General features: G+C 38.7%; 1 protein-coding gene and 1 pseudogene across 1 annotated transcript; both read right to left on the bottom strand.

Moving 5' to 3' along the window:
- LOC138990926 (olfactory receptor 4A15-like) lies at nt 1-1,008 on the bottom strand. Its single transcript, XM_070383122.1, is given in 1 exon segment — nt 1-1,008. A coding segment is annotated over 1 exon segment (1,008 nt).
- Nucleotides 1,009-16,892: 15,884 nt separating this feature from the next.
- On the bottom strand, nt 16,893-17,808 carry LOC102269239 (olfactory receptor 4A47-like; annotated as a pseudogene).
- Between the last annotated feature and the right edge of the window lie 1,587 nt (nt 17,809-19,395).

Here is a 19,395-nt window from a genome sequence, read left to right on the forward strand (position 1 = left end):
TTAGTTGTAATCACTGATATTGAAAATATTCTTTGATTCTCTTAAAAAAAAAAAAAAAAGAATATCATGTCCTACACAATCTCTTCCAACTAAGGTCACATTTTTACTCCAAAGTTTCCTCATGGCATTTTTCATTTCTGCATTTCTCAGGTTGTAGATTAAAGGGTTCAACATGGGAGTTATGAAAGTTAAAACCACAGTCATGGATTTGTCAATGGGTAAGGTTGAATTAGGCCTGGCATACAGGAAGATACAGGGAACAAAGAATAAAATGACCACCATCATATGGGATGCACAGGTGTAGAAGGCTTTGTGATTCCCTTCCAAACCATGAGTCTTCAGGGAGTGTAATATGACCCCATAGGACACTAAGAGGATGAAGAAGACAACAGTGAAAATTGCCCCTCCATTAGCTATCATAAAGCATCCAATGAGGTGGGTATCAGTGCAAGCAAGTTTCAGTAAAGGGTACATGTCACAGACAAAGTTGTCAATCACATTGGGACCACAGAAAGGGAGATGATAAATAAAGAGCAATTGAACCAGTGAGTGCAGAAAGCCTCCAGTCCAGGCCACCAGCAGCATGAGGACACATACCCTCCGATTCATGATGATCAAATAATGAAGAGGTTTGCAGATGGCTACATATTGGTCATAGGCCATCACCACCAGAAGAATGACTTCAGCACCAGCAAATAAATGATCTATAAAGACTTAAGTCATACAATACCGGAAGGAAATAGTCTTTTTCTCATGAAGCAAGTCAGTGATTATTTTGGGAGCAATGATAGTAGAATAGACAGGATCTATAAATGATAAATAAGCCAGGAAAAAATACATGGGGGAACCAAGTGACCTGCTGGCTGCAATGGTCACCATGATAAGCAGATTGCCCAATATTGTTGCAATGTAGATGAGTAAGAATAGGACAAATAGAACTTTTTGCATTTCAGGATTTTGTGTGAGCCCCAGGAGAACAAGCTCTGTCACATTGTTCCTATTTTTCATGTGTCCTTCTGAAGCTGTGAATCGAGTATCAGAGGCTGCAAACAAATGGCCAGTAATGACTTTCAGAGGATTGCAAGCTTTGTGTCAAATACATAATGCTTACTAAACAGTGTTGGCTCCATGAGATCTCACACATAGAAATTATAGAATATCAGAATTTGACTCTTTTCCCACAAGTACTTCATTCATTTTATCAAATTCCTTGCTTCAACTATCGTGGTGAGACTTCAGTGTTCTAACTGGGAAGTATATATGAGTGGGTGTGAGTTGACGTACCAAATGACAAGCAAGGTGCTTTCTCTAAATACCTCTCACAAACACCAAATGTTTTTAACTTTATATATTGTTTCTTTCCTTTTCTTTAATTTTTTTTGAGAGCAATTTTGGCATTCTGAAATATACCATGAAAACAATCGCATCCCTAATAGCTTTATTTACATATTTACATAAAGTAATACCTAGGCATGGGGCATAAAATCATAAACTGATGCTTAAATAGCATCCTTTCTGAGATGCTATGAGCTCCAAAATCAGTCAGCCGCCCTCTGCAGGGAAAGAACCAGGGACATCATAAGTGCTCAATACATGTTGATAAGATTCCACTTAATTACAATGAATTTCAAAACACATAAGAAAGCACCTGAGAACAGATAAATGTATGAACTTCTTCCCATCCAAGAAAATACAGCAAAAGCAATGTTTTGTTTGTAAATACACACACACACACACAAACACACACACACACACACACACACAACATGCATGCTCAGTCATTAGTTCTGTCTGACTCTTTGTGACTCCATGGACTGTAGCATGCCAAACTCCTCTGTGCATGGGATTCCTCAGGCAAAAATACTAGAGTGGTTGCCATTTCCTCCTCCAGGGGATCTTCCAGACCCAGGAATCAAACCCATGTCTCCTATTTCTCTTGAATTGGCAAGTGGATATTTTACCACTCAGCCACCTAGGAAGCTCTCCCCGCCCTGCCCCGGCCCTGCCAAAGACACACTAAATAGACATTTATTATAGTCTAGGTTATTGGAGGAAAACAATAGACAATACAAATCTATGTTAATAAGTACTACATAGACATGTTTCTTGATTTACGAAACTGTTTAGATTTGATTATTGCTAATCATAGCTCAATTCAGAATGCCAAAATAAAAATTTTAGGCAGAATCTTGGTATAGTAGAAAGAATTCCATGCCAAAAATCTAGAGCTATTATTTGATTTTGCTCAGGAATCTTAGGAAAACTCATACTTTTCTTGGAAAGAAGACAATATTTCCAGATACTGTGAGTTTCTGAATTTTTGTCATTGAAGACTTTACCCTAAATGACATGCTAACACTTTGGCTTGTAGATCATCTTTATATTAACCGGGGGTAATTAGTGTGTATTGAAGGTTATTTAACTATTATAGTAATCAATAAATTAAACTCATTATTTGGTTCATATTGTAAGTTCTTGGTTTTTTGAGTCTATGTGGAAAACAGGACAATCCTTCCCACTTGAGGAAAATAGATCCATGGCCAGTTTTACATGTAATGTGGGTAACTTCATTTTGGCAAAATTATTTTAAATGTGCTCCATCTCAGTGTCTAATTTACAGAGTGTCATTTGTGAAAGGTGGAAGATTGTTCTCTTCTTTATGCATTTGGCAATTCAATTTATGCTCAGATATCAGAGGGAAAATAAAAGTGAGAAAGAAGGAAGAGAGAAAATAAGAGATGACTGAGAAAAGGTAGATACAAAACAGCATGTATGAAACGAGATGCCAGTCCAGGTTCAATGCACGATACTGGATGCTTGGGGCTAGTGCACAGGGATGACCCAGAGGGATGGTATGGGGAGGGAGGAGGGAGGAGGGAGGAGGGAGGAGGGAGGAGGGTTCAGGATGGGGAACACATGTATACCTGTGATGGATTCATTTTGATATTTGGCAAAACTAATACAATTATGTAAAGTTTAAAAATAAAATTAAAAAAAAACAGCAAAGACTAAAAATTAAATAAAATATGCTTTGAAATCAGTCAACAGTTTGGGTTGAGGGTACTGAATGAATAGGGAATGGAGGATTTCCTGAGCTGTCCAGCTAGAGATGGATTGGAGGGTAACTCAGAATCACCATCAGGATTTGCCTCTCAGAATCTTTATATTTCTAGATCAAATAAAGAAAAGAAAATTCTGAACATATGTGAATTGAAGAAACCAGTTGCCTCAGAGTTCCATCTTCAAGGTTCTGGCTGTTCATTGTATACATACATAGTTAAATATCTCCACTCACAATGACATAGCCACATATTCATTTGTAATGGAAAATAAATACTCGTGGTCCTTAGAAGTTGTTCTGTGTTCAAGAGATAACTTCCGGTAAAAGAGTCTAACCCTTTGACCTGCTGAGCATTTAAAACATTTATGTTTTTATGCTTTTATCTGTTGAGTTTGTTGGGACAATAAACATGTCTTAATAACTGTTTCTCCGGAATCTGAATGTGCCTCGTAAATTTTAAGTGATCAACAAATAGCTCACTATTAAAATATTCTTATGAACACATTTATTGCTCTAAATGGTTTAAACCATTAATTTGACAAGACAAGATACAAAATCTTATACTTTATCGGTATTATATTTTATTAAAATAAACATATCTACTTCAAACACTTGGGATATTCTTCAAACTTCTTAATATAATCAATTGGAACAAATAAATCTTTAAAGAATTCTCAGAACATGTATATCCATGATAACTATCCCACAATGATAAATGAAATAAGATAAATTAAGTAGGTATACACAATGACACCCACTCCAGTACTCTTGCCTAAAAAATCCCATGGACGGAGGAGCCTGGTGGGCTGCAGTCCATGGGGTCGCTAAGAGTTGGACACGACTGAGCGACTTCACTTTCACTTTTCACTTTCATGCATTGGAGAAGGAAATGGCAACCCACTCCAATGTTCTTGCCTGGAGAATCCCAGGGATGGGGGAGCCTGATGGGCTACTGTCTATGGGGTCGCACAGAGTCGGACATGACTGAAGCGACTTAGCAGCAGCAGCAGCACACAATGACAAATTCAACAACATAGGAGGAAAAACAAAACATCTACATGGATATGCAAAGTGTAAAATACTGAAAAACATTTTCATTCAGCAACATATTAGAAATTATAGACTGAAATTTCAGTTTTTGAAAATTTTGGTACATATTCTTTTGAAAAATGTGATTGCAATTCATGCCTAAATATGTTTCTCTTTAACTGTCTATTTAGTAAAACCTGGGCTTCCCTTGTAGCTCAGTCAGTATCTGCCTGCAATGCACGAGGCCTGGGTTTGATCCCTGGGTCAGGAAAATCCCCTGGAGAAGGGAATGGCAACCCACTCCAGTGTCCTTGCCTGGGAAATCCCATGGACAGAGGAGCCTGGTGGGCTGCCATCCACAGGGTCACAAAGGGTTGGGCGAAACTGAGCGACTAACACTGCCGCTGTCTCTGTCATAGTAAAACCTGCTTCCCATGTGAGCTATAGTGACCATTAAAATGATGCAGCAAAAGTTTTGAGGTCCTAAAAAATACCTAACCAGTTCACTAGGTTAAAAAGAGATAAATTTTAAAGAAATATCACATTTTCCAAATCAGTTTCTTTATAACAAAAGTGTTACTTCTAAACCCTGAATATGGTTGAATAGACTTTGGAAACAAATACACACACACACACAATAAAACTATCAGAGGTGTCATATTGCCTAACATATATAATTATATAACTTTTGTTTTGTTTTATAAATATAAAATTTGTTTTATAAATATTGTGACCCTAAATGTCTGCAGTGTACTTTTTGAGAGTGCAGGTTCTAAACTCTGGTTTGGAATTTGAGCCTCAAAATCTGTACTTACAAACTTTGTGACCTGGGTAAATCATTCAACGTAATCTCTGTAATGAAACATAATAGAATCTAACACAGTAGGGTTTAAAGAGAATAATGTAAATGAAGACCTTCAAAATTGTCAAAAATTGTCTAGTAAATAATAGGTGTGAAATAAGTTCAAAATATGTTTTATTATTCTTTTGTTTCCCCATTCAACTTTAGTGCCACATCTCTATAATTAGTTTTACTTGAGTTTTCTCAAAATCTACTCTTTTATATAACTATCCAAAGATGCTTTCCTGAGGGATGGAGAGATTGACTGGGTCATTATCATATGCAGTTTCGGAAGATTTCCAGTTTTACTACTCAGATGATTGTGTGGAAATTCTCTTTTATGTCTTTCTCTATATCTCACTCTCCTCTTTGAAATGTATCAAGAATTTAAATTTAATTTGAGGGATCTTCTTTCCATAAATTATGAGGTCAACTGACTGCATAATGCTATGTGTCCTGTTTCATTCACAATATTCATAAGACCCTAAAAATGAGAAAACATCCAGTTCATTAACCCCCTGAAGATAGATGCTGACATTTTCTCTAAGACTTTAATATACCTTGTATACAACACAATTCATGGATTGTATTTCCACAGACACTAAAAGTCACTCTCCAGCTAGGTATAAGTACAAATTAATGAGTCTAACAAGTAATTAAAGGTCTCTGAATGTAAGTTTTTACATTTGAAGTTTTGAGTTCCCTTTTATAATAAGAGGCTATTGATTTACATATCAAAATGTTATTTGGGGTTTATACACAAAGGAATAGGAAACAGACTTTAACATTTATGCACCAGTGTTGATAGAAGCATTTTTCACAATAGCCAAAAGGTGATGACAACTCTAATGGCCATAAATTAGTGAATGTGCAAACAAATTATGGTATATACAGACAGTGGAATCATACAGCTTTAAATAGGAAGGAAATGCTGATACATGCTATCAGATGAATCTTGAAGAAATTAGCAGTAACAGATGAAGAAATTAAAGTAACAGATGAATCTTGAAGAATACGCTAAGCACAATAAGCCAGACACAGAAACACTTATATTTTATGAGCTCCCCTTTATGAGGTACCTAGAATAGTCAAATTCAATGAGATGGAAAGTATACAGTACAACAGGGACTAGAGGGATGAGGAGACAGGGAATTACGTTTTTACGCATAGAGTTTCAGTTTGAGATGATGAAAAAAATTCTCTTAGATGGAAAGTGTTCTTGTATATTTTACCACAACTTAAAAAAAAATTATGAAAAGGAGTTAAATATCTACACAAAACAAGAACATTAAAAATACCGTGTACAAGGTAGCAATTTGTAAAGAACTATCATAATCTTTGGGTTTCCCTCAGAGCTCAGAACCTGCAATACAGGAGACCCTGGTTTGATTCCTGGGTTGGGAAGATCTGCTGGAGAAGGAATAGGCTACCCACACCAGTGTTCTTGGGTTTCCTTTGTGGCTCAGCTGGTAAAGAATCTGCCTGCAATGTGGGAGACCTGGGTTCAATCCCTCGGTTGGAAAGATCCCCTGGAGAAGGGAAAGGCTATCAAAATCTTTACTATCATTATCTTCAATATATGAAGATGCAAAATAAATAATTGTTTGATTTTCTAAATTATATGAAATATTATAAAAAATTATTGTGCAGACCATATGCATGTCCTGTTATATTTTGTTATGTTAAATTTAGACTCTATTTCTGTTTGAATTTAAACAATCTTAATACAAAATATTGGCAAACATTATCATCATTGGACTTATTCAATTAGTATTTTGTAAAATGGAGTAATGCACATACTATATTATTCCTGGAACTTTTGGCATAAAATACTTAAAGTCAAATGATAAATGAAACAGCTCCTTAAGAAAAACACATGATTCAGTTCAGTTCAGTTCAGTCACTCAGTCGTATCCGACTCTTTGTGACCCCATGAATTGCAGCATGCCAGGCCTCCCTGTCCATCATCAACTCGTGGAGTTCACCCAAACTCATGTCCATAGTGTCGGTGGTGCCATCAAGTCATCTTATCCTCTGTCATCCCTGTCTTCTGCCCCCAATTCCTCCCAGCATCAGAGTCTTTTCCAATGAGTCAACCCTTCACATGAGGTGGCCATAATGTTGGAGTTTCAGCTTTAACATCAGTCCTTCCAAAGAACACTCAGGACTAATCGCCTTTAGAATGGGCTGGATGGATCTCCTTGCAGTCCAAGGGACTCTCAAGGGTCTTGTCCAACACCACAGTTCAAAAGCATCAATTCTTCAGCGTTCAGCTTTCTTCACAGTCCAACTTTCACATCCATACATGAGCACTGGAAAAACCATAGCCTTGACTAGACAGATCTTCAGTTCAGTTTAGTTCAGTCGCTCAGTAGTGTCCAACTCTTTGTGACCCTATGAATCACAGCATGCCAGGCCTCCCTGTCCATCACCAACTCCTGGAGTTCACTCAAACTCACGTCCATAGAGTCAGAGATGCCATCCAGCCATCTCATCCTCTGTGGTCCCCTTCTCCTTCTGCCCCCAATACCTCCCAGTATCAGAGTCTTTTCCAATGAGTCAACTCTGCACAGGAGGTGGCCAAAGTACTGGAGTTTCAGCTTTAGCATCATTCCTTCCAAAGAAATCCCAGGGCTGATCTCCTTCAGAATGGACTGGTTGGATCTCCTTGCAGACCAGGGGACTCTCAAGAGTCTTCTCCAACACCATAGTTCAAAAGCATCAATTCTCTGGCACCCAGCCTTCTTCACAGTCCAAATCTCACAACCATACATGACCACAGGAAAAACCATAGCCTTGACTACACGGACTTTTGTTGGCAAAGTAATGTCTCTGCTTTTCAATATGCTATCTAGATTGGTCATAATTTTTCTTCAAAGGAGTAAATGTCTTTTAATTTCATGGCTGCAGTCACCATCTGCAGTGATTTTGGAGACCAAAATAAATAAATAAATAAATAAATAAATAAAGTCTGACACTGTTTCCCCATCTATTTCCCATGAAGTGATGGGACCAGATGCCATGATCTTAGTTTTATGAATGTTGAGCTTTAAGCCAACTTTTTTACTCTTCTCTTTCACTTTCATCAAGAGGCTTTTTAGTTTCTCTTCTCTTTCTGCCATAAGGGTGGTGTCATCTGCATATCTGAGGTTATTGATATCTCTCCCAGCAATCTTGATTCCAGCTTGTGCTTCTTCCAGTCCAGCATTTCACATGATGTACTCTGCATGTAAGTTAAATAAGCAGGGTGACAATATACAGCCTTGAGGTACTCCTTTTCCTATTTGGAACCAGTCTGTTGTTCCATGTCCAGTTCTGAATGTTGCTTCATGACCTGCGTACAAATTTCTCAAGGCAGGTCAGGTGGTCTGGTATTCCCATCTCTTTCAGAATTTTCCACAGTTTATTGTGATCCACACAGTCAAAGGCTTTGGCATAGTCAATAAAGCAGAAATAGATGTTTTTCTGAAACTCTCTTGCTTTTTCTATGATCCACCAGATGTTGGCAATTTGGTCTCTGGTTCCTCTGCCTTTTCTAAAACCAGCTTGAAAACTGGAAGTTCATAGTTGACGTATTGCTGAAGCCTGGCTTGGAGAATTTTGAGCATTACTTTACTAGCATGTGAGATGAGTGCAAATGTGTGGTAGTTTGAGCATTCTTTGGCATTGCCTCTCTTTGGGATTGGAATGGAAACTGACCTTTTCGAGTCCTGTGGCCACTGCTGAGTTTTCCAAATATGCTGGCATATTGAGTGCAGCACTTTCACAGCATCATCTTTCAGGATTTGAAATAGTTCAACTGGAATTTCATCACCTCTATTAGTTTTGTTCATAGTGATGCTCTCTAAGGCCCACTTGACTTCACATTTCAGGATGTCTGGCTCTAGGTCAGTGATCACACCATCATGATTATCTGGGTCGTGACGATCTTTTTTGTACAGTTCTGCTGTGTATTCTTGCCAGCTCTTCTAATATCTTCTGCTTCTGTTAGGTCCATACAATTTCTGCCCTTTATTGAGCCCATCTTTGCCTGAAATGTTCCCCTGGTATCTCTAATTTTCTTGAAGAGATCTCTAGTCTTTCCCATTCTGTTGTTTTCCTCTATTTCTTTGCATTGATCGCTGAGGAAGGCTTTCTTATCTCTTCTTGCTATTCTGTGGAGCTCTGCATTCAGATGCTTATATCTTTCCTTTTCTCCTTTGCTCTTCACTTCTCTTCTTTTCACAGCTATTTGTAAAGCCTCCCCAGACAGCCATTTTGCTTTTTTGCATTTCTTTTCCATGGGGATGGTTTTGATCCCTGTCTCCTGTACAGTGTCACGAACCTCAGTCCATAGTTCATCAGGCACTCTATCAGATCTAGGCCCTTATATCTGTTTCTCACTTCCACTGTATAATCATAAAGGATTTGATTTAGGTCATACCTGAATGGTCTAGTGGTTTTCCCTACTTTCTTCAACTGAAGTCTGAATTTGGCAATAAGGAGTTCATGATCTTAGCCACAGTCAGCTCCTGGTCTTGTTTCTGCTGACTGTATAGAGCTTCTCCATCTTTGGCTGCAAAGCATATAATCAATCTGATTTCAGTGTTGACCATCTGGTGATGTCCATATGTAGAGTCTTCTCTTGTGTTGTTGGAAGAGGGTGTTAGCTATGACCAGTGCATTTTCTTGGCAAAACTCTATTAGTCTTTGCCCTGCTCTATTCTGTATTTTTTTTTTTTTTTTGATAATTGGACTTCATCAAAATTAAAAATATTTGCTCATGAAAAGACACTGTTAAGTAATAAAAGACAAACCATTGACTGAAAGAAAATTTTATGTGACAGAAGACCCTGCTCTATTCTGTATTCTAAGGCCAAATTTGGCTGTTACTCCAGGGGTGTCTTGACTTCCTACTTTTGCATTCCAGTCCCCTATAATGAAAAGGACATCTTTTTTTGCATGTTGGTTCTAAAAGGTCTTGTAGATCTTCATAGAACCATTCAACTTCATCTTCTTCAGCATTACTGGTTGGGGCATAGACTTGGATTACTGTGATATTGAATGGTATGCCTTGGAAATGAACAGAGATCATTCTGTCATTTTTGAGATTGCATCCAAGTACTGTATTTCAAAATCTTTTGTTGACCATGATGGCTACTCCATTTCTTCTGAGGGATTCCTGCCTGCAGTAGTAGATATAATGGTCATCCCAGTTAAATTCATCCATTCCAATCCATTTTAGTTTGCTGATTCCTAGAATGTTGATGTTCACTCTTGCCATCTCTTGGTGACCACTTCCAATTTGCCTTGGTTCGTGGATCTGACATTCCAGGTTCCTATGCAATATTGCTCTTTACAGCATCGGATCTTGCTTCTATCACCAGTCACGTCCACAACTGGGTATTGTTTTTGCTTTGGCTTCATCCCTTCCTTCTTTCTGGAGTTATTTCTCCACTGATCTCCAGTAGCCTATTGGGCACCTACTGACCTGGGGAGTTCTTCTTTCAGTATCCTATTATTTTGCCTTTTCATACTGTTCATGGGGTTCTCAAGGTAAGAATAGTGAAGTGGTTTGCCATTCCCTTCTTCAGTGGACCACATTCTGTCAGACCTCTCCACCATGACCCACCCATCTTGCGTGGCCCCACGGGCATGGCTTAGTTTCATTGAATTAGACGAGGCTGTGGTCCTAGTGTGATTAGATTGACTAGTTTTCTCTAAGTATGGTTTCAGTGTGTCTGCCCTCTGATGTCTTCTTGCAACACCTACCATCTTACTTGGGTTTCTCTTACCTTGGACGTGGGGTATCTCTTCACGGCTGCTCCAGCAAAGTGCAGCCGCTGCTCCTTACCTTGGTCGAGGGGTATCTCCTCTCCACTGCCCCTTCTGACCTTGAACATGTAATAGCCCTTCTAGGCCCTCCTACACCAGCGCAGCCACCCACTGCTCCTTGGAGGTAGGGTTGCACCTCCCGGCCGCCACCCCTGGCCTTGGGCGTTGGGTAAGTCCTCCCAGCCACTGCCCCTGACCTCAGACATGGGGTAGCTCCTCCCGGCCACCGCCTCTGACCTCGGACGTAGGGTTAGCTCCTCTCAGCTGTTCCTGAGCTGTCATAACCTGGCACTCTAAGCTGCTGCCCCTGACCTTGGATGTGGGGTAACTCCTCTTGGCCGCCTCCTCTCAGGCATGGGATCCTCCCGGCTTCTGCCTCTGACCTCGGATGTGGAGTAGCCGCCACAGCCACCCACGCTGAATCATGTATACATGATTAATTTCAAATAACTTTATTTTGCCCTCTTTTCATAACAAAGAGGATTTTTTTGAATGTGTTACCTGGGTATTCTCTTGTTCCAAATTCAGACTTCTCCAATTTTATCTTTGGTTCTTGAAAATGGGTGTTTAGTTTGATGAAGATAAGGCAGGAGTGAGTGCAGAGAAAAAAATCAAGACACACTTAGTGCCTGCAACTGGAAGTGCTTTGTTATTTGGATACATCTCTCTGCCTGCACAAAGCATGAACATCTTGTTCAACTTTTATAACCTTTTCACACTTTGGATTGTAGAATTACTCAGAAATGGCTTCAAAATTATACAGTTGATGTCATTGAATTTGAAAGCTGTCACTGAAAATATATCAAGAACAAATTTAAAACTTCATTAACAAATTAATTGAATAATTTTAATAACGTTTTAGTAAAAACTGTAGAGCACTGGATTATTACAGAAATTGACTTTATTTTGGATATTTTAAAACATTTATTTGACCATTCTAATATGGTTCATGGTTAGTGAACTAACAGATTTTATTTTACATCCTGACAGTGACATTAATACCCAAGGAGAAATCTCCCAGGTAAGGGAAGATATGAATGGGCACTTAATCAACAATGAACAATAAGTCACTTCATTGAGTTGTTAAAAAAAGTTTGTCCCCAAGGTTTGTTCAAGATTAAATTCACTGAGGATCGTGCTCTAGAGGACTGAGAGATTTTTTTCAGTGCACGGTATATTTTCAGAGGCTTCTCCTAGCCAATCATTTTAGGGGAATTAAATGAAAGGAGAGTCTTCTAATAGCAAAGAATAAGCCTCTTATTTGGGCTTCCTAGGTGGTGCTAGTGGTAAAGAACCCACCTGCCAATTCAGGACATGTAGGAGATGATGATTTCATCCTTGGGTTGGGATATCTTCTGGAGGAGGGCGTGGCAAATCACTCCAGTATTTTTGCCTGGGGAATCTCATGGACAGGGGAGCCTTGCAGGCTAGAGTCCATAGGGTCGCAAAGAGTTGGACATGACTGAAGTGATTTAGCATGTATGCACATCTCTTATTAATAGAAAAGCAGTAAGGTTGCTTAAACAAGAATCCTTTATTTTCAGTTAGTCAGTGTATATATGAAACTCTCAAGTCTAAGATGGCACTGGAGTAAAGTAAAAGTCTGTCTTTGTGTATGATAGACGTATTTAAAAAGATTCTCACTAATCAATTGACTTAAAGTACCATTTAACTTAGATAACATTCTCATGCAAAATTTCAAATCAAACTTTGTCCAGAAGAAATTAATCTTTCTCAAAAAGAAATGCAGAAATAGGTAACTAGGACTTACAATTTGAAAGATACTATTATAAATTACTATAATAAAGTATAGAAACCAAGCCCAGGAGTCTTTAATATAGCTATGGCAAGTCCTTAAATCTGAATCTCTCTACATATGGTCTTTTAAAAGAAACAATTCAATTGAATAGGCACATAAGATCACATATAACTAACACTTTATCCTAACTGAGACACTGTGAATAAACAAATTTCAAATTGATTATAAATAAATAAATAAGCATCAAATTCCATCAGGGCAATCTGGAGTTTATGGTCCAAGCTTGAGAGGAGAGTGAGAGAACTTACAGAGAGTATTGAAAAGAAGAGGGAAGTAGCAATCCCAAGATACAACATAGCCATAATTGTGTAAAAGAGTTGATCATACTAATTTTTGAAAACTTTTTATTTTGTATTTGTCTATAGCCAATTAACAATGTGGTAATAGTTTCAGGTGAATAGTGAAGGGATTCAGTCATGCATATACACGTCTCCATTCTTCCCCAAACTCCCCTCCCATCCAGGCTGTGATGTAGCATTGAACAGAGCTCCATGTGCTATACATTAGGTCTGTGTCTATTATCCATTTAAATTATAGCAATGTGTACACATCCATCCCAAACTCCCTAACTGTCCCTTCTCCCCATCCTTTCCCCTAGCATCCATAAGTTTGTTCTGTAAGTCTGGGAGTCTTTTTCTGTTTTGCAAGTTCATTTGTATCATTTCTTTGTAGATTCCACTTACAAAGGATGCCATATGATATTTCTCCTTCTCTGTATGACTTACTTCACTCAGTATGACAATCTTATAGTCCATCCATGTTGCTGCAAATGGCATTATTTCATTCTTTTTAATGACTGAATAATATTCCATTGTATATATGTACCATATCATCTTTATCCATTCCTCTGTCAATGGACATTTAGGTTGCTTCCATGTCTTGGCTATTTTACATTAGATGGCCAAGAGGGATATGAAAACATGTTCAATCTTGTCAATTATTAGAGAAATGTAAATCAAAACTATGAGATATGACCTCACACCAGTCAAAATAGCTATCATCAAAAAAACCACAAACATTAAGTGCTGGAGAAGGTGTGGAGAAAAGGGAACCCTCCTACATTCTTGGTGGGAATGTAAATTGGTTACAGCCACTATGAAGAACAGTATGGAGATTCCTTATAAAACCAAAAACTGAGCTACCATATGACCCTGCAATTCCACTCCTGAGCATATATCTGAAGAAAATCATAATTTGAAATAATATATGCACCCAATATTCGTTGCAGCAGTATTCCCAATAGCCAGAATATGGAAGCAACCTAACTGTCCATCAATAAAGGAATTCATAAAGAAGATATGATATATATACATAATGAAATATTACTAAGCCATAAAATGAACAAAATGTCACTTGCTGCAGCATGTATTGACCTAGTGATTGTCATACTGAGTGAAGTAAGTCAAATAGAGAAAGAAAAATATCATATATCACTTATATGTAGAATCTAAAAAAGACTACAAATGAACTTATCTACAAAACAGAATTTGAGTTACAAATGTAGAAAATAAACACGGTTATAAGGAGGGGTATAGTTTGGGAGGGGTAAATTGGAAGATTGAGATCGACACATACACTCTGTGATATATAAAACAGAAATGCAATCTCACATTGCATCACAGCAAAGCAATGGGCCCATAATCCTGAAATTCACTGAACTTATGTTTCCCTATAACTCAGAAACATGTTCTATTCCATTTGTTTCTTTAGCTTTTCCCACTTTTCTTTTTTTCTCTTGCTGCTGCATTTGTCTTTGTCTCCTTATATTCATTGTTGTAAGATGCATAACAGAAGAAACATCAAAAGTTTATAAAAACAACCTGACTGTATGCATCCTTGTTTATACCCTTTAGGACTTAGATAGAAAATGTCGAAAAACATAGGTAGTGGTATATACATTATATTTTAAATAACTCAAGACATAGTTTTGTGTGTTTTTTTTACTATTTTTTTCTTTTATTTATTTTCTTTAAATTTTAATTAGAGGCTAATTACTTTACAATATTGTGTTGGTTTTGCCATACATCAACATGAATCCGCCACAGGTGTACATGTGTTCCCAATCCTGAACCCCTTTCCCACCTCCCTCCCCATACCATCCCTCTGGGTCATCCCAGTGCACCAGCCCCAAGTATCCTATATCCTGCATCAAACCTGGACTGGAGATTTGTTTCTTAGATGGTATTATACGTGTTTCAATGCCATTCTCCCAAATCATCCCCCCCCCCCCACCCCACACACAGAGTCCAAAAGACTGTTCTAAACATCTGTGTCTCTTTTGCTGTCTTGCATACAGGGTTATCATTATTGAAGAACTAATGAACAGGTGATATGTAGAAAATCAGTCTTCCATTGTTTTCTTCTGTGAAGAACCTGTGGATTTGTATTATATATTGAGCATTTACATTTGGTTTGTTTCACAGCTAAAATATGAACAATTAGTACAGTATTGAAATATTCAATGTGCTGGCATTTGTAGTTTGGATAAATCCCATTGCTGACAATGGAGTCATGCTAGAAAAATTTGATTTCTACTGAAAATGGGTTAGAGACTTCCCTGGTGGCTCAGACGGTAAAGCATCTGCCTACAATGTGAGAGACCTGGGTTCGATCCCTGGGTCAGGAAGATCCTCTGCAGAAGGAAATGGCAACCCATTCCAGTACCCTTGCCTTGAAAATCCCATGGATGGAAGAGCCTGGTAGGCTACACTCCGTGAGGTCGCAAAGAGTCAGACACAACTGAGTGACTTCACCTTCACTGCATATGAAGAACATCGATGGCTCATATTTCAATGTGGTGTGAGTATGTCTGAGTTGAAATTATTTGATGGCAAGGAAGTTAAAGGAACTTGTTTACATTGCCCTTGTTTGGGGCAGGGTTTTACTTCTTGTCCAATAGTCAAAATGTGAATGATAAGAACAAAAAGGATTGACCATTAAGGATACATTCTACATTTGCTTCTACAGATGCAATTCTAATCTTTGCAAGTTATTCTGGGCCCTAGGAATTTGATGCCTATAAAGTACATCAATCAATCAGACTTGTCATTTTGGCAACCCACTCCAGTATTTTTGCCTGGAGAATTCTGTGGACGGAGAAGCCTGGTAGGCTACAGTCCACGGGGTCGCAAAGAGTTGGACACGACTGACCAACTTCACTTCACTTCTTCTTCTAGGTCCCACTCATGGGAGCAAATAGGAGATCTGAGAGTGAAAATTAAAATCACCAGTGTATTAATTCCCCTAGCACTTTCCCTTAAGAGCCATGATTTGGAATGATCATACCTCTCTAATCAAGCCAAGGCTCCTGTCAATGACCCTTATTCTTCAGTTATAGCTGTTATGACCAACCTAGATAGCATATTTAAAAGCAGAGACATTACTTTGCCAACAAAGGTTCGTCTAGTCAAGGCTATGGTTTTTCCTGTGGTCATGTATGGATGTGAGAGTTGGACTGTGAAGAAAGCTGAGCGCTGAAGAATTGATGCTTTTGAACTGTGGTGTTGGAGAAGACTCTTGAGAGTCCCTTGGACTGCAAGGAGACCCAACCAGTCCATTCTGAAGGAGATCAGCCCTGGGATTTCTTTGGAAGGAATGATGCTAAAGCTGAAACTCCAGTACTTTGGCCACCTCATGGGAAGAATTGACTCATTGGAAAAGACTCTGATTCTGGGAGGGATTGAAGGCAGGAGGAGAAGGGGACGACAGAGGATGAGATGGCTGGATGGCATTACCGACTCAATGGACATGAGCTTGTTCAAGCTCCTGGAGTTGGTCATGGACAGGAGAGCCTGGTGTGCTGCAGTCCATGGGGATGCAAAGAGTCAGACAAGACTGAGGGACTGAAATGAGCTGAACTGAACTGATTCCATTAAAATGTCATTTTAAACACAAATGAAATTGATTGAAGAGGATAGTCTATATAATATTAAATATTTTATCTAGCAACATTTAAAAAATGAACATAAAAATACAAGACTGCTGACAAACAAAAACACTAAGAATGATAAAATAATAAAAATAAAAGCAGAAATTAAGTAAAAGTTAGTGGAAATATATATAAATTCCATAGACTAATTCATTGCATATGATTTATTGGCTGCCTATTGTGAATACATGCTACTTCTCTAGGTGCAGAGCCAAACCAGGCATTATGAAGTTTACAGTCTAAAAAAGAAATTTGCAGAGCAAATTTACAGTCCATTATTTAACTGTAAATATCATAACTCCTTTAGAGAAAAAGACGTTTGTATCACTTTGGAAACTTCTACAATCCAAGAAGATTGGCTCTAATGCTAAATTAGCTTCTTCATATTGGATTTACCACTTTATATGATATTTTTTTTCCTCCTGAGCTTTTTCATAGCATTAGTCATCTCAGAATTTCTTAGACTGTAAATTAATGGGTTCAGCATTGGAGTTATGACTGAATAAAATGCACTCAATGATTTGTCAATGGGGAAGGTTTTAGCAAGTCTCACATACATGAAAATACAGGGAACAAAGAAGCAGACAACCACGGTGATGTGGGAACCACAGGTCTGGAGGGCTTTCTGCCTCCCTTCCTGACTCAGGTTCTTCAGAGAGTGCAGGATGACTCCATAGGAGATGAGTAAGAGCAGAAACACTATAGAGCAGATCAGTCCTCCATTGGCCACAACTAAGATGCCAATGACATAGGTGTCAGTACAGACGAGTTTTAATAAAGGGAACATGTCACACATAAAGTGATCAATGACACTGGGGCCACAGAATGGGAGCCCGTAGATAGTGCCAAGTTGAATTACTGAATGCAAGAAACCTCCAACCCAGGACACCATCAGCATCACAACACACACCTTCTGCCTCATGATCACCAAATAATGCAAGGGCTTACAGATGGCCACATAGCAGTCATAGGCCATCATCAGCAGAAGGATGATCTCCGATGCACCAAAAAAGTGCTCTGTAAACAGCTGGATCATACAGGATTGGAAAGATATGGTATTATTCCCAAAGAACAAGTCTGAAATCAATCTAGGGGAAATAGAAGGGCAAAAAACTAAATCTATAAATGACAAGCAAGAAAAAAGTACATTGGTGAGTTCAGGGTCTTACTGACTGTATAGTCGTGATAATGAGCAGATTTCCCACCATGGTCAAAATGTAGAAGAACAAGAACAGAACAAAAAGAACTTTTCGCTCCTTTGGATTCTGTGTGAGGCCCAGGAAGACAAAGTAAGATATATTGTTCCCTGGTTCCATCTAGTCTGGGCAGGAGCTGAGTTAACTATTAAAAGTTTACCTGTAAAACAAGGAGAAAAAAAATTAATGCATTATTGCATTTTTGCATGCTGTCACTTTAGTCAAGTGAAACTCTTTGTGACCCTATGGACTGTTGTCCACCAGACTCCTCTATCCATGGGATTCGCCAGGACAGAACACTGGAGTGGGTTTCCATTTCCTTCTCCAGGAACCTTCTTCCTTCTCCTTCCTTCCCAACCTGAGGATTGAACTTGCATCTGCCTGCATCTCCTGCATTGTAATTGGATTCTTTACCCACTGAACCACCTCAGTTCAGTTCAGTTCAGTCACTCAGTCATGTCTGACTCTTTGCGACCCCATGAATGCAGCATGCCAGGCCTCCCTGGCCATCACCAACCCCCAGAGTTCACTCAAACTCATGTCCATTGAGTCAGTGATGCCATCCAGCCATCTCGTCCTCTGTCGTCCCCTTCTCCTCCTGCCCCCAATCCCTCCCAGCATCAGAGTCTTTTCCAATGAGTCAACTCTTCGCATGAGGTGGCCAAAGAACTGGAGTTTCAGCTTTAGCATCATTCCTTCCAAAGAAATCTCAGGGCTGATCTCCTTCAGAATGGACTGGTTGGGTCTCCTTGCAGTCCAAGGGACTTTCAAGAGTTCTCCAACACCACAGTTCAAAAACATCAATTCTTCTGTGCTCAGCTGTCTTCATAGTCCAACTCTCACATCCATACATAACTACTGGAAAAACCATAGTCTAGATGGACCATAGACTAGACGGACCTTTGTTGGCAAAGTAATGTCTCTGCTTTTGAATATGCTATCTAGGTCGGTCATAACTTTCCTTCCAAGGAGTAAGCGTCTTTTAATTTCATGGCTGCAATCACCATCTGCAGTGATTTTGGAGCCCCCCCAAAAATAAAGCCTGACACTGTTTCCCCATCTTTTTGCCATGAAGTGATGGGACCAGATGCCATGATCTTCGTTTTCTGAATGTTGAGCTTTAAGCCAACTTTCTCACTCTCCTCTTTCACTTTCATTAAGAGGCTTTTTAGTTCCTCTTCACTTTCTGCCATAAGGGTGGTGTCATCTGCATATCTGAGGTTATTGATATTTCTCCTGGCAATCTTGATTCCAGCTTGTGCTTCTTCTAGCCCAGCGTTTCTCATGATGTACACTGAGCCACTGGGGAAACCCTAATGCATTAGAAATTTCATTTCTTCATCCATTCAATTAAAAGAATATGTGTGGATTATAGATATAGTGATTACCAAGTAGAATAAGGCATAGCTCCCTACCCTCAGAGTCAGAAAATTCCAGACACACATAGTAAGTACCATTATAAGAGTATATGTTCACACAAGCTAAGTGTAACTGTATAGGAATATATCAATGAAACTGAAATTGGAAAATGTTTCCCAAAGGAAGCAAATACTTTAGGTGAACTTTAAAGGAAAATGGAAACAAGAAGAGAAGATGAGACGGGAACTCCTTAAAAAGGTATACCATATATAAAGTCAGAAATGTATAACACTTGAGATCACTTTAATTTATAAATTCACTGTGAGTAGATCAAATAAATACAACATT

The sequence above is a fragment of the Bos mutus genome, chromosome 15 (genome assembly GCF_027580195.1).
Source record: "Bos mutus isolate GX-2022 chromosome 15, NWIPB_WYAK_1.1, whole genome shotgun sequence".
Lineage (NCBI taxonomy): Eukaryota > Metazoa > Chordata > Mammalia > Artiodactyla > Bovidae > Bos > Bos mutus.